Below are 24,627 nucleotides of genomic sequence, written 5' to 3' on the forward strand. Positions count from 1 at the left end.
GGTTATAGTTTTTGTCACTCTGCTCTCAAAATCGAAAAGCCAAGATGGTAAGACAATCTGTTTTCCTACTGTGTAGCTTACTGAACTTGCTGTGTTGACCCAGTGTTGACTTTGCTTGGTAAGAAGTGGGTGGTCAATAGCAAAAGTTCAGGATGCGACAAATGGCAACCTTTGATTAAAGATTGAAGACAAGAAAACAAAACAACTAATGTTGTGGAAATAAAAATGGATGGAAAAATACACTACTCTATCTGTGGAAATGCTGAATATTGTGAACTGAGAAAATGAAGCTGTGGACTTGGAAAAACAGGAATTCCTAATTTGATAGAAGAAAATATTATATATTTTAAATGGTTTACTGAAGTGTAGTAGATAATTTGAAATCCTGCTTCCAAGTAGTGCCTTAAGACCAGTGGCATATTTAGTATTTGTGGAATGTGCATCTCTTGGATTAAAGAACTTCGTCCTCAAAAACAGGACTATATAAAGCCATCTTTGTTGAAGAATAGTGTTTTATCTGGATTAATAATCTTGGTCTTCAGCTTTAGAAGGCATTTGTTTTGCTTAAGAGGACGAAAAAGTGTGGCCAGGGGTTACTAGTGCTACCTTATTAAATAGAGGGTTCTGACTTGGTAGATAGCTTGCTTCTTCAAGGAAGTCTCTCTGTTTATCTAAATGATACATTGATGCTTCTAAATGAGGAGGAAGATCATCCAAATGATGGAAAAAGCATTTCCAGTGGACTAACATATAGAACCCATGTCTCCTTAGGGCTGAACTGCAGCATAGTGGCATCTTACCAATTTGCATAGTAGACCATGGGGTCTGGCACATAGAACTTGATATTATAGCAGCACTGGTTATAAATGAGAATTTTTAAAGTGTTGAAATTTCTACTTGGGTTAATTTTGAATAAGGGCTTATCTCTTTCCATGGTATCTGAATGCCTTCCAGACTTTGTGGTGCTTTATTTTATTTAATTTATTTTTTTTAAAAAGACAAGGAGACTAGCATGGGTCAAATGGAACTATTTCCTAGGGGAAAATAGCAGATGGGTTTGTGTAGATAAGTTTTAGTCCTTTATTTGGAAGGAATTAAGTTTTAGAACTGTGTGCTGTGTGGACTGGAATGTAGATGGGATTTGTAGTAGCTCATAATTTCTATGGGACGTAATTCCACATTTGGAGCATCAGCCCTCAAGAAAAATCATGTCTTCTGCAGTGGCAAGCTTTATTCTGACAAGGAACATCTCTTGTTGTGTGAAATGGAACTGTTCAGGGCACTTGAGATCCTATGAGGTGAAACAGCTTTTTTGGGGGGTGATCTGCTCCTTGACTACTTTGGTTTTGGAAATAAGGATGGACATCTTAAAATTTCATTGGATCCTCACAGAATTGGGTGTAAAGACAGAACACTGAGTAATATGCTTTCATTATGAGTAGGCATGCTGCTGTATTTGGCATCAGTTTCCGTTTCTCAGGACTGATGCTATGAAGCTCAAATGTTGAATTATTGTAACTCAAATGGCAGTTGATGAAGGTATATATTATCAAGGCGAGGCCATCAAAGATGGGATGCAGTCTTCTGGCAAGCTGGAGATGGTAGGAACTGTTTCTTCTGGATTCAGCTGTACAAGAGGCCAACATTAAAGGAAAGCACAGAAGAAGTTCTAAAGTGTGTACTTGTCTTGATGATCAGTAGTCATGTGTCCTCATACAGAGGGGCTTACACTGGTGATGGTGTTCTCTAAGAAGTAATTCCCTCTGACCCCAGCAGAACAACAGCTGTATCTTGTTGGGGTTTAACTTCAACCAGCTTTTCTTCATCCATAGGCTTACTTTTGCCTGGCTTGGGTAACTGGGTGATAGTGACATATAGTCATCCCAAAAATCTAAACAATACTAAAAATTCTCACAGATTTTACCGAGCAAGAAAATTGAATGTACATCTGCTGAGAAGCACTAACATAGCCATACCATTATTTACAAAGATTATTTAAAAATTCAGCTTACATTTGTGGCTTTAGCTGTCCACTATTGTTCTGAAGTGGTGGAGTTTTGCTGTTTGGAAGTCTGTTAGTCTTGTGTTGCAATCTCTGCAATGCCTGATCCCATGTCATTTCAACCAGTTGGTGGTTACCAGCAGCAGTTGCAGGAAATCCTGATTTCATTAATAACTTAAAAATATATCAGAGCATATACATTGCAAAAAGTACCCCCCTCACTCCAAAAGGATGTATTTTCCTTGAAAGCAGAAGTAGTATTACACTTTTACTTGCATGTTATATCTCCACAAGGTGAAGTGGTGGTTATTTTCTAAATATAGATGCAAGTTAGCACAGCTCAAGTATTCAGGTTCCCATGTTGAAGCACACAATCAAAAGTAGATACCGAACAGGAATGAAGAATTAGAATTTGGGCTACTTTTTAGGCAGGGTGGGAGGACTTTGATATTTTTTTTTAATAAAATCTTGAGTTAACATAAGAACATATGTTTGTTTTAGAGTAAGGAAGTATCTCCTAAGGTAATATACTAATGGAGAACAGTTCCTTATTCAAAGTCTCTTGCTTTTCATGCTGGAAAATACATTTTTGAGCAAAGCAGTCCCACAATATAAATTATTGTTAAACAACACTACAAAGTGTAAGTGTGCATGTACAAATGTTCCATCACATTATTTTTGTCTTTCTTTTTCAGGAAAAGTGCAAAATGTTTCAAATTCCTGTTCAAAATCTTGATAATATCAGGAAGGCTCGAAAAAAGGTGAAGGGCATTCTTGTGGATATTGGGCTTGACAGCTGCAGGGAGTTATTGCAGGTAAAGAATTGAAGTAACATAACACAAACAGCTGAAACTTGAATTTTTTAAATTTTGAAAAGTCTTTCACAGTTTAGTGTATATATATACCTATTCATCTGTATTAGAAATTTTTACAGTGGGGATGGGTCAATAAAGAACTACCTCCTTACTTGGATGTTTGCCAGACTGAGGCAGCCAGTATTTTGTAGGCCTGAAATTGGGAGTTTCCTGCAACATCAGTTACAGAAATATTTTGCTTCTTTAAGAAGAGCATGAAATGGAGGGTGCTACATACTCTATATAATGGTAGTATTGCATCAGCAGAAAGCACTGTTGCTTAAGGAAATGTTGCTTGTTTATTGCATGGGTGCTTTCCTGTAGAGGGTTTTTTTTTTTTAAACAAACCACAAACTATGAACAAATGAAGACATGCGCAAATGCAAAGGGACTAACTCCTCTACTTTGATACACCAAGAAGAAATCTCTAAAGGATGTATGAACTGTCAGTGTCTCTTTGCTTGGATTATAACCAGTAATCTGTTGTAGGGTTTTAGAGATTTAACTCAAGATGGCTTCAGGGGAAAAAAAATCAAACTGTTGTGTCAATTCACTGTTCTATTTCCACAAATTCAAACAGTCCATCATCAAGTGTATTGAGGCTGTGAAGATGAATGTGACATAATTTTGTTGAGCAGAGACTGTCATTTCTGTGGAAAACACTGGAGTGCAACAAGCAAAGAGAATCTGCATGAAGAGACTAGAGAACTTGCATGAAAAAGCTGAAAATGCAATTGTTTTGTAAGAACTAAATAATAAACTACTATATGATAGCCTTGACTGGACCAGTAGCTAAATATGATCTTGTTTATTGCTTATTTGATATATCAATGAATTTACTTTGCCAGCAGCTGAGGATTTACATTAAATATATAGGTGTGACACATATAGAAGAAAGAGGACTTAAGGCATCATTTTGTGGGGAACCTTGCTTTGTTTTTACAGTGACTACTAATGGAAATCATGGGCAAGTTCTAAAGTACCAAAAAATATGCTTTGGATCACTATGCATCAGTGTTGGTGTGATTATTCTAGTTAAATCTTGTCTGAAGAACTTCAGCATTTGAATAAACTTGGAAAAGGGAACACATGCATTTTGTCCAGTACTTCACGTCCACTCTTTCTGATTATAATATTTTCAGTCATCTTTTCTCATTCCTAAATTTCATCTCTTGATCCTTTGAAGTACAAATCTTGGTCTCATGTCAATGTCTTGCTATGGATATTATTGCAGTATTGTATAGTAAACTTTTAAACTAGCTAGTAATTTGAAATGTTAATGACTAAGACCTGTTTCAAAGAATAAATGTTTTTGGCAAGCATGGTATTCGTGGGGGAAGATATTGTGAGTTGGGTAGAAAAAGAGGAAAGCAAATTTAGTCATCAGATATGTTTTTCTGGACTGAAAGTTCCTTGTTAAGTTGCTACTGATTTTTTTGGCTTTCTAGCTAAAGAAAATATAGAAGGAATTCATGAACAGGGATGATGGCTTATAGGCTTGTTGGGTTCCATATTCTTCCATTATAGCATATTATGACTTTGAGCAATTGCTGAAGCATTTTGACCACTGTTGATACTTGCTAAATGAGAAGTCAGCTTAACTTCTCCATAACTAGGTGACATTTTGTAAACCACTCCTTATGGATAGGGAGGAAAGTTCAGTAACTATTATCCTTAACATGCTGATGTTGCAGAACTAGCCTACCATGCTGAGGTAACTGTGAAACGGGCCTCTTTTTTTAAAAAACAAAACAAAACATGATTTCTCTGCTTCCTGGACTGTTCCTAACATGGTACAATAATTGGCATTTGTTTCTGGAGGCAGAAACGTCTGATGGTTTGCCTCTCTTTGTAACCAGGAGACCAAAAGGACCAGTTTGGTTGGCTGGCTAACAGCTTCTTTGGGAAGAAGACATTAGCCTTCTTTTCAAAATAGATGGTTGGATCTGCTGCACAATTATGTCAGGGTGGATAAAAACAGATGATTTTAAATTAATACTACTTATAATTTAAATTGAATACTCTTAAATCTATTTAAAGTTCAACTTGAAATTATGACTGTTTACAAAGGTCTGAGCTTAGTAAGTATGCTTTTAACTTTAAAGGATTTTATTAGAGGAAGTATTACCTGTTTTACTGCCAGAGTTTTAAAGAAATTAAAATTAAAACTACTGAACAGGGTAAGTACCTGAATTGGCTAAGCACACTGAACCAAAGCTTGCAGAAAGGCTAAACCGGCTTTTTGACAGCAGTAATTTCTTCAACTATTCATTTCAATGATTAGTTCATCCAAAATTAAGGAACCAACTAGGCGTAGAAAAAAGCGGGAAAGCATGTTTGCTTCTTCAAATCTATGAAAAATCTAAGTATGAGAGGATGTGATCTATTAGTTCTAAAATCCCTTCAGTTCATTAACTATAAATAATAGCTTTTTTTGCCTAATTTGTTCTTATATTTTTCTTCTGTATCCATGCTCAAGATAGTTTTATTGAAATCTTTTAAAATGAATTTTTCACTCAAATAGAAATTACTACACATCATCAGTTTAAAAAAATTAAATGAATGAGAAGTGTATCATTCACCACTCAGCTAACAATAAATGAATGAAAATTAAATTTGTTAAACTACATAACTGCTTAAAGAAAAGCACTTAGTGGTGCTTTATTCTTCCTGGCTACCAGGAAGTAGTACCAAATTTGGTGTCAAGGCTATATTTAGTTTCAATTTACCATTTTAATGGTTACCAATCAATGAGAATCAGATTGGCTTTAGGAAAATAACAAGTACCAATGCAAAACAAGATTTAAAATCAATTATTTAAATTTCCTGCTTTCTGATTTTAATGAGTTAAACATTAGTTTATGTAAAGCCATCTACTGAGAACAGTGATGTAGTATGCTCAAGTGGGACATCCTAGATATATTGGCAACTTATTCTTACTCTTATGCAACATGTTAAGATCTGCAGTAAGTACTAAAAACTTACAAAAGAAGTCTTCATTCAAGATCTTTGAACCCTTTTTGATGATTGCTTTTTGTAAGCAAGGTAACTTTTTTCTTTTAAAATTACAAGGCATATCAGTATAGAAAATAAATACTGTCAAAAGTTTGCATAAATTCAAGGACAGCTTGACATTCCTTGGACTCGTAGATTCCACAAACAGGCAAAACACTAAGTCAGTAAATGTCTGACAAACTTTTCCGCTTTCTTACCAATTAACTTTTGGTAGAGAAGCTGGGGGATTGTAGGATTTCTTATACTCTTCACTACTAAGTCTCTTCTCTTAAGATGAGATCTGCAAGGATTTGGGGCTTTGGTGTGAAGTAGCTGAAGCTTGAGTGTCAGCTTTAGCATTGCTACAGGGATTGGCAGAGAGAGGCAAGAACTGTTTTAGAATGTTTTTATTATTTCTCTGAGAAATGTTGCGGCTTGCCCACGAGGGGGGTGTAGTTTTTACTTTCTCTTCCAGATTGTGGGAGACATCTCTGAGTTTGCATTGCTTTTTTCAGTTCTTGTCAATTATCTTCACTATTTCTGGATTTCTTATGTTGATGTTCTGTTGCAGTTTTTCCTTTGAGACCCAGCTAACGAGACAGTTCTTTACAAAAACAACTCTCACTCTGGTGAGTTTGAGGATATAATTCTAAATCTGCCCTTTGCCCTTTCTTTAACTTATAGAGCAATTGGGGTGGCTTGAGGCTGGCAAAACAGACCACCTCCACCCCTTATTATTCTATGTCTCTGTTCATGTTGGAAATCGTCAGTTATAAAATCTTCACTCTAGAAGAAGCATGCAGCTGCTTGAAATGAAGGAAGATGGAAAAACTTAGATAAGGGCCCTTTTGATATCACAGAAGGGGAGAAGTATGTTGAAACAAAATCTGTGGTTATAAGCATTTCTGTCTCATTAAGGTTGAAGCAGAAAACAACAGTAGTCTGAAGTGCATGCTCTGTCAACAGAACATGTCTATTTCTTTTTAAAGACAGTAGTTCTTTCTCACTCTCTTTATAAATGTTTCATAAGTAATTTTTTTAATACTATGTGCTTAAGCACAAATGTCTAAAACTTAATTCTAGTGCTGTTTTCTGGTTCTCTGTGAATATCAAACTGGCATCTGGGATTGGTGGATAACTTCCTTTGTGCCAGAGACTTGATGGTATGTGAGATTATAGGGGCCATGTGGCAGAGGCTGCAAAAGGAGTTTTGCTGTGCAAGGTTAGGGTAGAAGATGGAGACGTGGGGTGAGGGGCAAGGAATCTAAATCTGTGGCTGTGGAGAATAAAAGATGCATGTAAATTTAGAGAGTGGGGGAATTAGTTTTGGGGTGGCAGATTCCAAGGGAACCAATGCCAAATACCCCTTTAAATGAGGTACTTTGTTCATCTCAGCAGTGATACTCATGCATCGTGCTGGTTGAGTTGTGCTGTAAGGAAGATGCATATTCTCACAGCTTGAGAGAAATATAGTTCCAGGATACAAAGTCTTTGCAGAGAAAGTGATAAAAAGATGCTTTGCTGAAGAGTAAAAAGAGTGCAGTCCCTTTGCAAAATGACTTCTGGAGCTGAGGAGATGGAAATGAGGTCAAAAGGGATCGGAGTGGAGACAAATGCTGAAGCAACATAGATAAAGAAAGACGGCTGGTGCTTTAAAAGGTTCCTGAACTTGAATAGAAGCAAATGGAATAAAGAGCAAGCCCCAGATCATTCTGAACGCTTAGGATTCTCGCTTTTAAATAATTTTGCTCATATTAAACAACTTGAGGTGATAGATTAAAAACATCCTAACAAGGAGCTAATCAGGGCATTTTGAACAAATGGACCCTGGTTTTTCTGAACTTGAAATTGCTTTCTTTCCTTCAGATACACGATATTGAGTTTTGGCAACCTAGACTTTTTTTTCCCCAATCAGTTTATTATACTTTGGAATTAAAGCACATGGGAAAATACATATTTTGTGTATACAGTCCGTTTTAGAAATAAATGGTGCCCATGTTTATATATCTGTGTACGTTTTTTTTTTTAATTCCTTTTAGAGTCTTAGAAGTTATGATCCAGGAGAAAAATACTTTTGCAACACTTCATGGAGCGATGTCTCTCCTTGGGAGTCAGTGGGAAAAAGGAAGGTACGTATGCTTGCATCAGGTGTTCTGGGCAGCCAAATTAAATATTGTTGCAAAGGTAGGATGAGAAGGACTTTATCTAAATGCCATAAAGGGAGTCTAATAGTTTTATATAGGATGAAAGGAGGTGAGTTTCTTGCTTCAAGGATTCCTGTTTTCCATAATGAAAAACTATAGAATTTCTGTAGAAGTCTCTTTAAAGGGCACCTTAAACTTAATAAGGATCAAATTCTGAGTTTCCCGCCACTGATGCACTAAGTGAGGGAAATACAGGAGCCTGACCCACCCTTGTTTCACTCTTCACGTTACTCAGATACAAAGTCTGGTACTGGCTAATGACATTAGCCTTCTAAAGAGTACTTTAATATTGCAGCTACATCTGGATTGCCCTCCTGCATCAGATCAGGTGCACCAAGCTCAGTTACCCTCCTCCAGAGTCTCCTATATTTGTACCTACACAAGCTTCCTTTGTCTCATGACTACCCCTCTTTGGAGCTATGGTTATTACAATAACATAGCCAAATAGTCTGACAGGAATCCTGAAGCCAATCCATTTATCACCCCCATGCATGTAGTCCTTTAAAATTCCATGCCACCTGGGCAGTCAGAGTAGCGTATATCTCAATCTGTCTTCCACCACACCTGGTCCCTCCCTCAGTTCTCTCACAAGGCATTGTTTTGACTTCCCTTATGACTCTTCAGCCCTCTCTGGTCTTCAGGTTTTAGCTTTTGGTCTCTGAGAGCCAAAAGGCTTCTCCTGCTGTTCTCAGCCTTCAGCCCTCTCCAGCCTTTTCTGGTTCAGGAAGGTCAGGAAACTAGCCTGTTCTTTGGCTTCCAAGCCCTGAGCCTTTTTCTGCTTTTCAACACTTGACTCAGGAAAGTCAGCAGGCTAGCCTCTCTGCTGGCTTCTTTTCCCTTTTCAGAGAGGGCAGTTTTCTGGAGACCTCCTTCCATCTATTGATCTGTGGCAGGTTTCCCCCACCAATCTTCTAACTCCGACATCTGTTGCCCTTTCCTGACTGATTCTCCTGACTCCTGAGTGCCCTCTTTTTAAGCTAGGGTTGAGTCAGCTGATGAGTTCAGGTGCAATTACCCTGCTCTGTCTTAAACATCCCCTGTCCCTGTGACAGATAAGAGACCATAGTATTTCCCTTCTAGATGACAGGGAGGTCTAGCTGTGCTTCCTTAATATAGAGGCAGACCAGTCCTTTAAAGCCAGTTGAACTTTTTATTCAGTTTACAAAGCAATAATGTGCTGTGACACAGAAGATTATGGAGGTTGTAAAGCAATGAGGAGACAGCTTAGACTAACGATCAGGCCACAGTGTTGTCATATCCAAGATGGTGTCCCAGGACAGGGTGGATTTGCTAACTACATTGCGTGCCTAGAATTTGTGGGATGTGTTGATTGATCCGTAGCAGCACTTTGACTGCATGCAGAGGGAGTGCATGGCTCTCACAGTATTGCAGACAGTTGGCATGCACCTCACTTCACATGCACTTGCTTTCAGGGCATGTCAGTTTTGTAATACTGACACGTGAGGGTGGGGAGGAAGCAATGCAGATGAAAACTAGCAAAATCTGGCAACCCTGTGCATGGGCAATAGTAAAGATGTCTTGTGGGCCCACGTAGAACCCCAGTTGGCTGCAGGTTATCCAACAGCATTGTAAAGCAATAGAAGACATGTTGACCGGATAGATGTGGGCAGCTGAGGCAGAAGCTGAGAGAACTGTGTGCAGAATAGCCTGCAGTGAAAAACACATGAAGTAGCTCTGAGAGGTAAACAAGGATAACAGAAATAAAATTTAAATCCTGTTAGAAGCTAAAGTTCCTCCTTATTCATTGTAAAACTACAAACATACAGGGAGGATAAAGTTCCTAGAAGGAAGGACAACCTACTTTGGACTCTCTTGAAAAAATCTAGGCTTTCTTGTGTTATTGTTCAAGTAATATTGAAACTGTGTTTGGTATTATTTGCCCCTGTGGAGGGGAATCATCCATAGAGTGCTGATCCCCTCCCCTGCGCACCACGTTCCCCAAAATAGACCGTTAAGTCTGTTTCATGTGTTTATTCTGTGAATTGTTTACTTTGTTGTGTGGCATAAAAGGGTATTGTATTGCACAGCATCTGAGAAACTCTAGCCATCCCTCTTTGGAATGCTGAAATTTGGGCATCTGTAGATACATTGCCGATTTTCTGTATTGCTTGTGATTGTATAGAAGATAAAAGTTGTATTTTCCTCTTACAGTTCTTGGGATGTATCAGATCTGTTTATAGACCACTGAATATTTACTTATTTTAAAGAAATAGGCAAAGCAAGAAAGTTTAAAAATAAAAAAAATGGTTGGATAACTCTTGCAAGAAGTTACCAATTGAGAATTAAGTTTCTGTTCAGTTTTATGTTGGAATATGTGGTTAATAATGCAAACTTCATTTTAAAATAATTTGTTCCTTACATATTGAACAGGGACCTGACCAACAAAAACTCCTATATAAAACTTGGAGTTAGCTTTGATGCAGGGAAGCAAAGTTGCTGAGAAGTTAGTATTAATATAGGAGCAAGTTCTTTTCTGCGTCTGACTGACCCTTTGTGAGATAACGAAGAGCAAGCTTCTGGCCAGGACGCCTTAAAAATTCTAGCTATTGGGCACCTCCTTTAAATCAACAAGACAGATATAGGACCGTGTGGCTGGAAAGGTTCTTATATCCTTTTTGGTTCCTGAATGTTTTTTTCCTCTCTCCCTTCCTTCTTCATTCTACTGTCAGAGACAGGTTGTAACTCTTTTAGTACAAATACCAGAGGTAGCTCAGATTTGTCTTAAGTCCTCTAGGGCTTGATTCCGCTATTTCTGCCTGTATGTTAGATTCTTTGCCTCCTGCAGTGCAAACAGAAATGAATTGCTCCTACCTTACGAGCAATCTTACATGTAAAGTTTTGCTTTGTAGTAGCAACAGTAAGTGAAAACTCCTGCAGGGAGCCATGTTTTCTGAGTTCTGTTCCCTGAATGGGATCATCTCCCTCATAATTTCATGACAAAGGAAAAGCCAAATGCAAAACAATGCTGTAAATCTATGAGGAGACCACCTTCAGGACTGTAGGAGAGAAGCTCTGTCACATCTTTTGGTAGTCTCTGCATCTTCCTGTGCCTTGCACATCAGCTAGAACGTCTGGTAGCACCATCTCAAAGGGCAGGGGCAGTCTTCTTCAAAACTGGTAGATTGACAGCTGGGACATTTCTTGTTGAACAGGTAATTTCAAGAGCTAATCCAAAAATTCTTTCTCCTGATGTTGTTTTTCCCAAGACCTATTCTAAGTCAATTCATGCTCTAAAAAGAGGGAATAAAGTTCAAGTATGGATCTGCAAGGTGAACCACCATCATCATATGGTTAAGTGTATTGCGTGCAACCCATACAACTCTTGGGTCAGTTGTGCCTGAAATTCTCAGAAGACAAGCTGGTGAGCTTGTTTCTAAAAGACTGATGCTTTGAAGCTAATCTCAACCACATCATTCAAGTGTGATCCTAAACCAGGACAGGCTAGTGTTTTCAATCAGACCTTGAAATACTGACTGAGGGAAGAAATTTACTGTGTGGGCTTTCACAGAGGGAGCAAGTTGTGGGTGTGATATTACCTAGCTTCCAACAGCATAAACCACATACAGGAGAATCTCAGTTGTGAACATGTCAGGAATGGAGGTTGTTCGTAATGCTGAAATATTCATAACTGGGCAAAACGTCCTGGTTGTTGTTCTAAACTTAAACATTGTTTTAATACAATTTTGCAACTTTACTAGTCAGAAGAAAAATATTGCCTTAAACTATCTTAATTGAAGCAAGCAAAAAAGTTTTCTTATCTTTCCCAATCTTTTTAAAAAATTCCTTCTACTTTTGTACTCGTTTAGCAGCATATTATACTGCATTTTTTTCTGCATCTCTGCTGTTTCCTAATTGTGCACTTCCAGCTTCAAATTAGGTGTGTGGTGTCAACTCATAATTATGGCTTTTGTAATGGCGAGGTTTTCCTGTAACAGGATCATGGAATACAAAAACTGATTGACTAACATCTTTGTAGATAGAAAATTCTGAATGAAATTGAAACAAGGAGATATGCATATCTCATAGAGCTTGAAGGGACCTCGAGAGTCAAGTCCAGTCCCTTGCACTCACATCAAGACCTATAGCCATCCCTGACAGATTTATTTATTTATTTAATCCATCTAAGCTGCCACAGAGCCTTGAAAACCCCCCTCAAGGATTGTGCTCACAACGCTGTGTTTATAAGGCCAATGCGTTAAGCACTGAACTATCCGTCCCAAATGAGTGGTCACAGAATCAAGTAATTTTTCCAGCTGATTGGCTATCCTGGAGAAATTTTGTTTCCCTAACCACAAAATGAAAAGAAAATGCCCATTCCTCTTTAGCTATCATTTGGATCATGATTCTATGGCTCACAGATGAACAATTTTTACTTTTTATAACTGAACTCACTATCCATTTCCTTGGCAGCCTGCTCCAGGAAAAAGAATGTTGCTGACACACAATATTGTTCACAATGCTGTCACCTGGTAAAATTTTTAACTTTCCAGAGTGGTGCTTGGTAAAAAGTTGCTCCATGCATTAGTTCCAAAGCAGATGCATAGATAGGTGGGTTTTTTTGTTTGTTTTGTTTTGTTTAAAGGGTGGAAGGGACTATTTGATCACTTAGTCAGAACTCCTGTGTAACACAGGGATAGGATTTCACTCGTGTATTCAGCTAAGTAACAGATTTGGCTAAAGCATATCTTACAAAAAGGCATCCAGTCTTGAAGATCGCAACAAATTTTTTTTCCTATGATTAATCATCCTCACTTGTTTAAAAGGGTGTTACCTATAGTTTGAATTAGTCTGGCTCAGATTAACGTTGACTGTCGGGAAGGTGAAACTACTCTTTTATTCCACGTGTACTTGTTACTGACTGTCTCCTGGTGACTTGTATTTCCCATATGTCTCAGATTATAAGAAAGGGCAAAGTCCAGAATTTTAAAAATGTTTATTCTAGGATCTGTTGCCCAGGGCAGGTTGGTGTTCTCCTGAATGGGCCCCTGATGGCATCTTTAGGCTCCACGTATATAGTTAAGAGTAATAGTTTACTTCTGTTTGTGTTTCATATTCTGATGTGCTCGTAAGACTTTAGCATTTCCAAACTTGAACAGAATCAATAATCTGCGTGAGCAGAGGGAGCAAGGCCAAGAAATAAAGTCAATGGTTAAGTCTGAAAAGCATTTTATATTTGCAAGATGATGTACTGGCCATATGACCTGAACTAGGGGAGAGGTCAGACCTACAAAGGTATTTATTAAGCAACAAACTTTATTTTTCTGTTTTGCCAAATTGCAGCCATGTATTGCAGGGCAGAGAAAAAGAAATTTAAGTCCAGTTAGTTACAAGTTACTGGGATTTAGACTTCTGAATCGCTGTTATGCACATTTGAAAAATTTACCTTAAGTCTCCAGAAACAACAAGTATTTAGAGGAAACATAAATAATTTTTCTGCCCAGTTTTACCATTGTGTTGGGGAGCATCTTACAGGAATAGACTGTTGCTGTAAAAGAAGCAGCAAAAAAAAAAACCTTCATTTTTACAGCTTTAAAATCATGGTCGAGGGAGCCATTGAGAATAATGATACAGTTAATCAGCCTGGCTTGACTGGCACATTTACTGCTGTGGAGAGGGTTCAAAGAATTCACAAAAGAGTTCAGGCAAGTGCTGGATGAACTTTCTGGGTCAGAATCACAAGACCAATATGGAGAGCAGAGATGACCTCTGGGTTCAGTCCCATCACAGAAGGATTTGCAAGAATTTCTAAGGGATGGTAGGGCCCACCACCTGAGAAATCAATTTGCTTTTTCCCTCAGTTTGTGAAGGATAGCAAAATGCAACTAGACCTATCATGACAGAAATGGAAGGAGTGAAATTAATCTAGTGATGAAGCAGTTCCTGAAAAACACAGGCAGTCTTGTTTCACTTGAGCGTACATTTAGTTGCTTTCAGCACCATTTCCGTTACTTTTTCCATGTGTGCGCTTATAAGTGTGGGATGGGAAACTTTGGATATTTTAAAGAATGCTACAGTGGTCCCAGTAATCACTCAACATCACTCCTTGGTGCCCTCCCCCCGGTAGGGACAATCCAAAAGCCAATGTGATCTTGCCTCTGACTTCCTTGATGCTTTCAGTTATGGACTTTTCTGAAGACTGCTGTAGAGCCACTAACAATCACTATAATGCAATGTCAAAACTCAAAGTTCTCCATAGCCTTTTCCATCTGTCATGAAGTGCAGCTCACTCATTTACATGATCTATTCGGAGCTGAGAATGCAGCACTACAGTGGCTCCATGATTCCTTTCAAATGGAGCAGGGTAGTGATTGGCGGCTGCTCATCTAAGAGACCTTGCAGGTGGGGTTCTACAGGTATCAGTGTTCTTGAAAGTTTTTTAGACTCTAAAGCCAGATGGGATTTGCATAATCGAGTTTTAACCTCCTACATGTCATAAGCCATAGAGCCTCATCCACCCACTTCTTTTATAGGTCTGTAACTTTCCTGCAGTCATCAAATCTTGTTTAAAGTCTTCACGTTACAGAGAATCCACCATTTACTCTAGTTCAAATCTGCAAGTGACATGAGCCTCAGTCTGCAGAAGAAGGCAAAATACCCCACATGCTTATCAGTCTAATCTGGTAAAGAACTCCTTAATGACCCCAAATATAGCAGTCAGTTAGACTCTGAGCGTTTGGGCAAGACTTGCTAATTGGATATCTGGAAAAGGTTTTTTCTAGTATCTTTATCAAGTGTCCCATTTCTCACTTTCAGAGGTATTTGCTAGTAACAGTTACAAATGGGCCATATGCCCTTATAGTAGGCATCCTTCAGTCTGCATAGACTATGGATCGCGCCCTTTAAAGTTTCAATCAAGAACTTCATTTACAGTGTCTATTGTGATTATGAAGACCCACACGAGAGTGACAGTCCTTGCTGCATCTCTTGCAGATGTAGTGGGTGTCTGGCAAGTACTTATTATGCTTTCTGTGCGCTTGCTTCTCCTCTGCTAGCTGTCTTATCTTCATCTCGCCCTTCTGAAGGCCCTTGTGTAACCCCTGCCTCCATCTGCTGCGGTCGTCTGCTAGTTCTTCCCAGTTGTCCAGCTCGATGTCTACCTCTCTGAGGTCTCTCTTGCAGACATCTTTGTAGCGCAACTGGGGGCGTCCGGGAGGTCTTTTGCCAGAGGCTACCTCACCATACAGGATGTCTTTTGGAATCCTTCCATCATTCATCCTGTGGACATGGCCAAGCCAGCGGAGTCGACGCTGCTTGAGGAGGGTGTGCATGGTTGGGATTCCAGCTTGCTTGAGGACGGTGGTGTTGGTCACTCTGTCCTTCCATGATATTCCAAGGATGCGCCTGTGGCAGCGCAAGTGGAAGACGTTCAGCCTCTTTTCCTGGCGGGCATACAGGGTCCAAGTCTCGCTGCCATAAAGGAGGGTGCTGAGGATGCAGGCTCTGTAGACTTGCATTTTGGTGTGAGTGTACAGCTTGTTGTTGTTCCACACTCTCTTGCTGAGTCTGGACAGAGTTGTGGCTGCTTGTCCGATCCTCCTATTTAGCTCAGTGTCCAATGACAGGGTGTCGGTGATGGTGGACCCGAGGTAAACAAACTCGTGGACGACCTCTAACGTATAGTTGTCAGTGCTGATTGATGGGGATTCAGCAACATCCTGACCGAGTACGTTTGTCTTCTTTAGGCTGATGGTAAGCCCAAAGTCCTTGCACGCTTTGGAGAACTGATCCAGCAGTTTTTGAAGCTGGTCTTCTGTGTGAGACACTACAGCAGCATCGTCTGTGAACAGCATGTCTCTGATGAGGACTTCTCGCACCTTAGACTTAGCTTTCAGCCTTGCAAGGTTAAACAGTTTCCCATCAGATCTTGTGTGCAGCAAGATGCCCTCTGTTGAAGATCCAAAGGCATGCTTCAGGAAGAGTGCGAAGAAGATCCCGAACAATGTCGGAGCAAGCACGCATCCTTGTTTGACGCCGCTCCTGATTCTGAAAGCATCCGATAATGTGCCATCATATTGGATGGTTCCTCTCATGTCTTCGTGGAATGACTGGATCATCTTGAGTAACCGTGGAGGACAGCCTATCTTGTGGAGCAGTTTGAACAGACCATCCCTGCTGACTAAGTCAGAGGCCTTGGTCAGGTCGATGAAGGCTATGTAGAGTGGCTTTCTCTGCTCCCTGCACTTCTCCTGCAGCTGCCTTAGAGAGAAGACCATGTCAACGGTAGACCTCTCTGCACGGAATCCACACTGCGATTCGGGGTACACACTCTCAGCAATCTTCTGCAGTTTGCCAAGGATGACGCGAGTGAACAGTTTACCAGTGACGCTTAGGAGGAAGATTCCTCGGTAGTTGTTGCAGTCGCTTCTGTCTCCTTTGTTCTTATACAACGTTACAATGTTAGCGTCGCACATATCCTGTGGAACCTCACCCTCTTTCCAGCACAGGCACAGCAGCTCATGTAGGGGTTCCAGGAGTGTGTCCGTGGCACATTTGATTACCTCTGGTGGTATACCATCCTGGGCAGGGGCCTTTCCTGCTGCAATGCTGTCGATGGCTCTCTTCAGTTCATCCACAGTCGGTTCTTGATCCAGTTCGTCCATTACTGGTAGGAGCTCGAGGGCTGCGTCACCCACAACATTCTCGCATGAGTACAGCTCGGAGTAGTGCTCAACCCAGCGCTCTATCTGTTTAGCTTTGTCAGCAATGACTTCACCAGATTTGGATTTCATAGGTGCCATCTTGTTCTGGGTGGGTCCTAATGCCTTCCCCATACCCTCGTACATTCCTCTGAGATTACCAAAGTCGCCCTTATAGGGATCTTCATTATACCTTCTTCGTAAATGTGTCAAGCTTAGTCTTGAAACAAGTTAGTGTTTGGGTTTTTTTTCTTTTTTGTGTTTTAAAAACCTCTTTCTTCTTGAAAAGTGTTCCAGAACTGCAGTTCTGTGATGTCTAGAGGCTACGGCTACACTAGAAGCATCTGTCGATAGATGTTTCTGTTGGAAGAGATTTTTCCAACAGAACGTCTGTCGACAGAGTGTCGATGTTCACTGAAGTGGATTGAAAGAACAATCTGTTCTGTTGACAGAGTGGCCAGACTGCCCAACTGCTCTCTCAACAGAACAGCCAACTGGAAGCACAGCAGACAGGGCTGCTCAGTGTCCTGGAAGCCTGGACTGTTTGAAAGAAGGGCGCCCAGAGCATCCAAACAGCTTTTTTTATCTACAGAATCTGTTGAGAAAGGCGCTCTTCCTCATCTGGGAGAGGCAGAAGGTTGTTGGCAGAAGTGCATGTTTTGTGTGGATGTGTGGCAATTTGTGTGGACAAAACTTCAGTTTTGTCGGAAAAACTCCAGTAGTGTAGCCGTAGCCTTTAGTCTAATTTCAAGCCAAAATTTCCTTGATGGCTGGCTCATAGCCATTTGCTCTTGTCCCAGCATTGGCCCTCAATCTGCATTCATATCTTCTCTTGGCCTTCATTTTGTTAGGTTAAACAAGTTATGCTCTTAAAGTCTCCTTTCATAAGGTACTTTGTCCGTTCCTTTGGTCATCTTCATGCCGTGTCTCTACACCTGTCCCATTCTGAATTCTTAATCATCCATATTAATATGACACATCCTGTAGGAAACTGAGCTAGCAGAGTTAACAGTATCAGCAGTACACAGACAACCCACTCTGCATCTCCATTTTGGTGTACATGCTCAATATCACTAAGTCTTTGAGAAACTGGCTTCTGGATGAAAAGGAGAGGGGTCAGACTGAAACTTGGGGAGCAGTGGGAGGTATTTTTCAGAACTAGCCAAGCCACTGACCTCCTTAAATCAAAAATTTGTTCTTGGCTCATCAAGTCCAAAGTCAGAGTGTCCTTTTGGATTCCTTGAGCTTGAATGTCCAGATAGCAAAAGTGGAGTGAAAAGATTCTCCCTTTCTACCTCCTTGACTCGTTGAACTGTTCCCCTTCCTGTCAGATGATCCATGCATTAGCCCCTTCCAGATCTAATATTTTCCGCACCAGGTTTTTCTTTTATCTCAGCGGAAGATGGTTGGTGCTAACAGTGGTAATTCTACCACCACCCTCTTCCCCATGAAACTCAGCTGGCTGTGGGGAATGGAAGAGGCTAACAAGTGGGATAGCTTCTGAAATGTTCTCAGTATTGCAGAATGGTGTCTATTACGAGGTGCTAAATGAGTTTAGGAAGAAAGATTGGTATGGAAGAGGAAAGCTGTAGGGCTTTGAGACCCTTTGCCAATGGACACTTTGAACATGTGGCCTCTCCTGAGAAGAAGAAGCTGTCAAAAAATCAAACCGCAACAGAATAAGAAAAAAATACATACAGAAATGGAAAACAGAATAAAGTAAAGCAAGAGAAGACGGAAAACAGTTACAATTTTGTTACAGTAAAAAGAGGGCATCTTTTGGAGTAAGTAGGGATCTACTAAAATGACATTTGAGAGCCAGTGGTAAAGAGGTAGCTCAGGGATTCCTAAACCCTGTTAAATTTTAATCTTTACTGTTTGGTGAACAGTAAATCTGGTTGGTGCTTGTTGAAAAGAGTCATCAAACTGAAGTATGTTAGGATTATCAGCAGAGAGGTTGGAGTTGCATCCTGTATCTGAATCCAGCCATACCCTCAGGGGTTTGTTCACCAGCACATATGAAAGAGTGTACTGTATCACATTCACACATCAGGCATTCTATCATCTAGAACTCTCAAATAACCGGCATTTTAACCATAAGCAAATTTTAGTTTTCCATAAATACAGTACAGTGACCAGTAAATACAGCACTGTACGATACTACTGATGGTAAATAAAGTACTCGCCATACTTTTTGTTTGTCTCTTAATATCTAATCGTGCTTTTCTTTAGTGTTATGCATTGCTAGGTATATAACTCTGTTATCCAGAATATTTGAATATCTGGCAAGCTCACAGTCCTGGGCTGCCAGATATGAAATTGCCATGTGTGCCAGCACTGCCTCTCTGCCATGTTCATTGAATAAATTGGATCATCTCTACGCAAAAGAACAAATAGATACAAATCAGACATCAAGAATGGTAGTCAAAACTAGGAGAGAGCACTTCAAGCTACCTGGACACACAGTAACAGATCTGAAAGTTGTCATGCAGCGCAAAAAAACCCTTCAAACACAGCGTGCAGAATGAAACTGCAGAGCAGGAATTCATATGCTGAATTGACACTATCAGACTGAGTCTGAAGAAAGACTCAAGTGGCGTGCTCACTAGAAAAAGTATTTTTCTCCCTTTTGGTGTTCTTGCCTTCTTATCAACTTTTGGGAGTGGGATACACCCACACTGATTTGAATTGGCCTCTACTACTGGTCCTCCACAAGGTAATGTAACACTCCCATCTTTTTGTTATGTATATACATATCAGCCAAACTGAAATTTTGACTTCATACATCAGAAGTGGGTGCCAGCCCATGAAAGCTTATGCTCAAATAAAATTGTTTAGTCTTTAAAATGCCTCATGAAACAAAATAACATGGCTAGCCCTCTGACGCTTGTCATCCTGCACACTGAATTTCACTTGAAAAAGATCTGACATCAATACAGAGAGTAGAGCAAGGTGTCTGTTGTCCAGTACTCTTCAGGGAGAAATTACATTAGATACTTGCAGAAGTTTTGGGTGAGTTTCAAAGTGGAGTCCTAGACTTATCTTACTGTAATTAAGCCTAGAGGAGGCGTAGGTTATTGCTCCCAAATGCATGTTGTGGGAGATATTCATATATGAAGGAGAGGAATGTAAACATAGCATGCCTCAATAAGAGTTTAGCCAGGTACAGATTATTCTGATTGTCAAAGTAACTTGGAAGCAATGCTTGTCAGAGATCTAAATTGGGATGGGAAGTGTAGTTTACTACTTTAGGTGGTGATAGATGCCTAATATTGCTCCATCAACTGAGATCTTTGTCAGGTACGTAGCCTTTCATCCTGGTCATATACTTTGACAGATATTAGGGGAGCCTCATGGAGGCCATCTTTGGGCTTGTTAGGTTTAAAGGTTTGTGGTACTGAAGCAAATCAAGCGCTGTCATCAGAGACTTTTTGTCCTTTTTCTACTGCCCTGGGAAGAACAGTGGAGGTGCTTTTTTGTTCCATTTTCTGAAATGGATGGGGACTCAAGTTACTCAGTGCCACATAACTTCAACCGATCATTCACTTTACAGTGATGTACCCTAGAAAACTGAATTATGGAGATCAGGCAATCCTTGGCATGGGTGTTTAATATGAGAATCTGCCTTGTGTAAAGCAACAATTCCATGCTCTGTGAAGATCGGGTTTGAAATGGGAGGAGCAGCTACATGGATGAATTTGTTCTAAGTCCTGCTTTCTGCTCATGAGTTCATCTTCACATGCTGCAAGAAGAGCAGCTAATGAATCCCCAACCACACTGTGGTGATACCGTGTGATGGATCCACTGGTGGTTCTTCAGGTAATGTCCCCGTGGGCACTTTACTCGTGGGGGGGGGGTGCATCCTTGTGCAAGTGACTAAGAATTTTCTTAGGTGTGTCTTCAAACACTGTGCCTCTCCTGATGCCATTGGTGTCTGTTACACATGCAGTGTGGGCCCCTCAGTTCCTTCTCTACCATCCTTGGCGGCAGACTGAGCTCCTTATTGTGCTCCTGTTTACAAACAATATAGCAAAAAACACTGTTTATTTCCCTTGGTTACCTGGCACTTCCAAATTTTAAGACCCCTCTCCTCTTCCTTACATAACTTTTTTTTCTTTTCTTCGTTGTCAGCAGCCCGCTTTTCCAGCCACACCTCTTGCTGGGCTCTCCCGGCTTCCAACAGTGGGACTCCTGCAGAGATTCTATGTACGACAAGCATTCCTCCTGCATATAGTGCCTTGGAGAAGCATGCTAGATGCAGAAGTGCCCCCGATGCTCTAGTGTAACTGCTAGAGCACGCCATAACCGCACCAATAGACTGAAAACTTTGGTCTAAATGAAGTCTCTTCAACCACCTTCTCAGGAAACACCAAATGTGTCAAAGCCAGTGCCCAGATCCAAAGGTATGGACAACAATCGTCCTTCTACCTGTTTTGGGCAAATGTACGTCTGAAGCAAGGCTCTCCCCATCCAGAGCTCTACCCTCAACATCGCTGGCCATGAGGGGTAGCATGGCAGATAAGCCCAGAACCTCCAGCATGGCAATGCCAAAGATGCCGGCACCACATAAACAGGTGTATTTGGAGCCCAGACAGAAACAGCCAGCACCACCCATACTGACTTACCAATGTCGACTCATAAGCACTGTTTGGCACCAAAGCTGCCTCCGCAGTTGGCACTGGATATGGCACTGAAAAGGCCCTGTGCTGACTTGCCGACTCACCGACTCTCAGACAGTCACCACCCCTGTGGCACTGACTGATTCCTGAGCCTCAGCACCAACATGGAGACCATACACAATGTAGATCTCCATTGGCACCATTGTCTGTCCTCTGTTCTTGCAGCGCACTCCCATAGATCACCTCTGTTGCCTAAATTCTCCCAATGAAGCTGGCATCAACCAACATGGCTGCTTCTTCTCACAACATGTTAGCTTGACACACACAACACCTTCCTGGGTTACTGCTGCTGTCGCCGTACGTATTCACCACCACCACCTCCTCGGTAGGCTCATTGCTATATGTACCCACTACCTACTTATCTTAGACAGTGGAAATCATGGGAGTCGCGTTTCTACAGAAAAACTCACCATGTGGCTCACTCCATAACATCGAGAGAACCACCCAGCTCTACTTAACCTACTACAGCTGAATTCCCCCCTTCAGATGGATATGGAAGATTCCTTATCAGAAGGTGACAACAGATCCCCCCCCCCACCCCCTTGCAGCTCTTCCTCTTCACCTGATGATGCAGTAATCTCTACCACCTTGCCTCCTCTGGAAGACACCAAAAACTTCCAGGATCTTTTTAAATGGCCGATATTAGCACAGGAGAGAGATTTACAAGAAGTCCAAACAAAACAGTATCACTGTTAGCAGTATCGCTGTTATCAGACTATGACTTTTCCAACTACTCCAAGCTCTAGGAGCTTGTACAATGCCTGCCAGAACAAAAAGCTGATCCTGCTTAACATCATCCAGAAGGGCCATCTAATCTCATGCATGGCAGTACAGTCCTCTTTAGACATAGCCGAGACAGCTGCCCAGGTCACTGTCTCCACTATAGTCGTAATGTGCAGAGCTTCTTGGCTCCAAACAGCGGGAGTTCCAGGGCACCTGCAACAGAAAGTCAAAGGCCTACCCTTCAACAAAACCATTCTCTTTACTGCAAAAAGTAACGAGGTTCTCCACTCCATAAAAGACTCCCGCACAGCCCTCCAGCCATTAGGCATATACACACGCCTCTTTGAAGAGAACCAGGTATAATACCTACCAAAGGCTTAGGGAGCTGTAGAGACAGCAACCCATGTATGAAACACATGGCAGTAGCACCACCAAACTTCAGTGCTCCAACTATCTGCATCTAAACAGTTTTTAAAGTTTGGTCGGGAACCAGAAAGACACTTTCTTTTTGTTTGCACCACTGCTCAGTCACTCGTAACTTCACCACCACCTCTGCCCTTTTTTACGACAGTGGGGACAAATAACATCAGACAAAGGGGTCTTGGAGTTCATTAGCTATTGTTACTCAATCCCCTTCATCTCCCTCCCTCCATGCACCCTCCCTCTCCACCCCTCTCTCTCTCTTCAGGGACCCTCTCACAAGACCCTTCTGCAGAAAGAGCTGCATCACCTTCTATGGTTAGGTGCCATAGGACCAGTACCAACAGAGGTCCAAGGCAGAGGTTTTTACCCATTGTATTTCCCAATGCAGAAATCTGAGGCTCAACAAATACATCACTCACCAACAATTCAAGATGGTGATCTTAGCAACAGTAATTCCAGCACTAAACCAAGGAGACTGGCTTTCAGCTCTAGACCTCCAAGACTATTCCATATCATGATACCTACTGTTCACATTTGGTCATCATCATTATCAGTTCTAGGTGCTCCCCTTTTGGCCTTTCAGCAGCTCCCAGAGTCTTTTTATAAAATTCTAGCTGTTATGGTGGCATACCTACATTGTCTGGGTGTCACTATGTTCCCATACATAAAAGGCACGTCCTTCCAACAGACACGACGTGGTCAGAACCACCATGGACCTCTCTAAAGGCCTCTTACTAAAGGCTTGATTTTTTTTTTTTTTTTTGCATAAATTACGACAACTCCACTTCATCCCACCCAAGTCCTAAAATACATAGGAGCTCTCATTGATACCATCACAGCTGGAGCAACTCTGCCCTAGCACAGATTCCTCACCCTGTGCAAGCTTATAGCAGTGGTACGTGCTTCCCTTACTACTACAGTTCATGAATGCCCAAAACTCTTGGGACACATGGCTGTGACAACCTGTGTCCTCAAACTAGCGAGACTCCATATAAGATGCCCGCAGTCTTGGCTTGCCACACTTTACACCCCATCCAGATCCATTCTCCAAGTCCATTACCATCCTGCTTCATGTCCTCAGCTTCTTAGCCTGGTGGACAGGCCTACATAACATCCTAACTGGCATCTTCATTCTGTCAGCCAACCCCAACACTCACCATTATCACATACGCATCTCTCATGGGATGGGGAGCCCACCTGAGGGTCCTCACAGCCCAGAGCAAATGGTCATTCACCAAACAAATGCTCCATATCAATCTGCTGGAGCAGAGAGTGGTGCATTACACATGCCGATATTTCCTACATCACATAGCTCTCAAGACGATCAGCATTATGATGGAGACTATGACCTGCATGTACTACATCAATCAGCAGGGTGGTGCACAATCTCCCTCTCTAGACATGGAAGCTCTCAGATTATGGCATTGGCGTCTCATGCACCGTATTACTCCTATTGCCACGTACCTCTCTGGAGTCTTGAATGTCACTGTAGACTTCCTCAGTTGCAAATTCTACAACCATCACGAATGGGAAATAAGCACATAAGCCCTCAACTACGCATTCTGCAAATGGGGACAATCAGACATAGACCTCTTTGCGACCAGAGCCAATTGCAAATGCCACTTTGTTGCTCCAGAGCAGCCCTAGGGAAAGACTCCCTTTTGGGATGCTTTCTCCATCAAATGGGATGCACTGTTACTCTACGCATTCCCACTCTTACCGTGCTGCACAAGGTCATCATCAAAATCAGAATAGGATGAGCCTGCGTAATACTTGTTGCACCAGTGCAGTTGAGACAAACAGGATATCCTTACCTCCAAAGAATATGGCTTTCTCCTGCATCACAATCTTCTCTCGCAGAATCTTAGCAGAACTGTCCGTCCCCAAGCCACACAAACTCCATCTTCACGCCTGGCTCCTTCATGGCTCCAGGGTGCCAAGAACGCCTCTTCTGAAAGAGTAAAGCAAATATTAGTCATCAGCAGGAGAGACTCCACTAGAAAGATGTACCTCTGTACATGGACCAGATTCTCAGTGGCTCAAACACAATCATTCCATACCCTTCTCCTCCCTACCGCCCCCAGCAACACC

General features: G+C 41.3%; 1 protein-coding gene across 3 annotated transcripts in view; it reads left to right on the forward strand.

The window, feature by feature from the left end:
- ADNP2 (ADNP homeobox 2) overlaps positions 1–24,627 on the forward strand; it is a 39,816-nt gene that overhangs the window by 4,734 nt on the left and 10,455 nt on the right. For 2 of the 3 annotated variants that reach the window (XM_074987574.1, XM_074987575.1), the window contains 2 exons: positions 2,698–2,817; positions 7,890–7,979. The exons of the other annotated variant lie outside the window; for it this stretch is intronic. In XM_074987574.1, the coding sequence (XP_074843675.1) occupies positions 2,710–2,817; positions 7,890–7,979 (198 nt within the window). In that variant the 5' untranslated portion in view covers positions 2,698–2,709. The remainder of the gene's footprint in view (positions 1–2,697; positions 2,818–7,889; positions 7,980–24,627) is intronic. 3 annotated transcript variants of the gene reach the window in all.

This window comes from Carettochelys insculpta, chromosome 2 (assembly GCF_033958435.1).
Source record: "Carettochelys insculpta isolate YL-2023 chromosome 2, ASM3395843v1, whole genome shotgun sequence".
Classification (NCBI taxonomy): Eukaryota; Metazoa; Chordata; order Testudines; family Carettochelyidae; genus Carettochelys; species Carettochelys insculpta.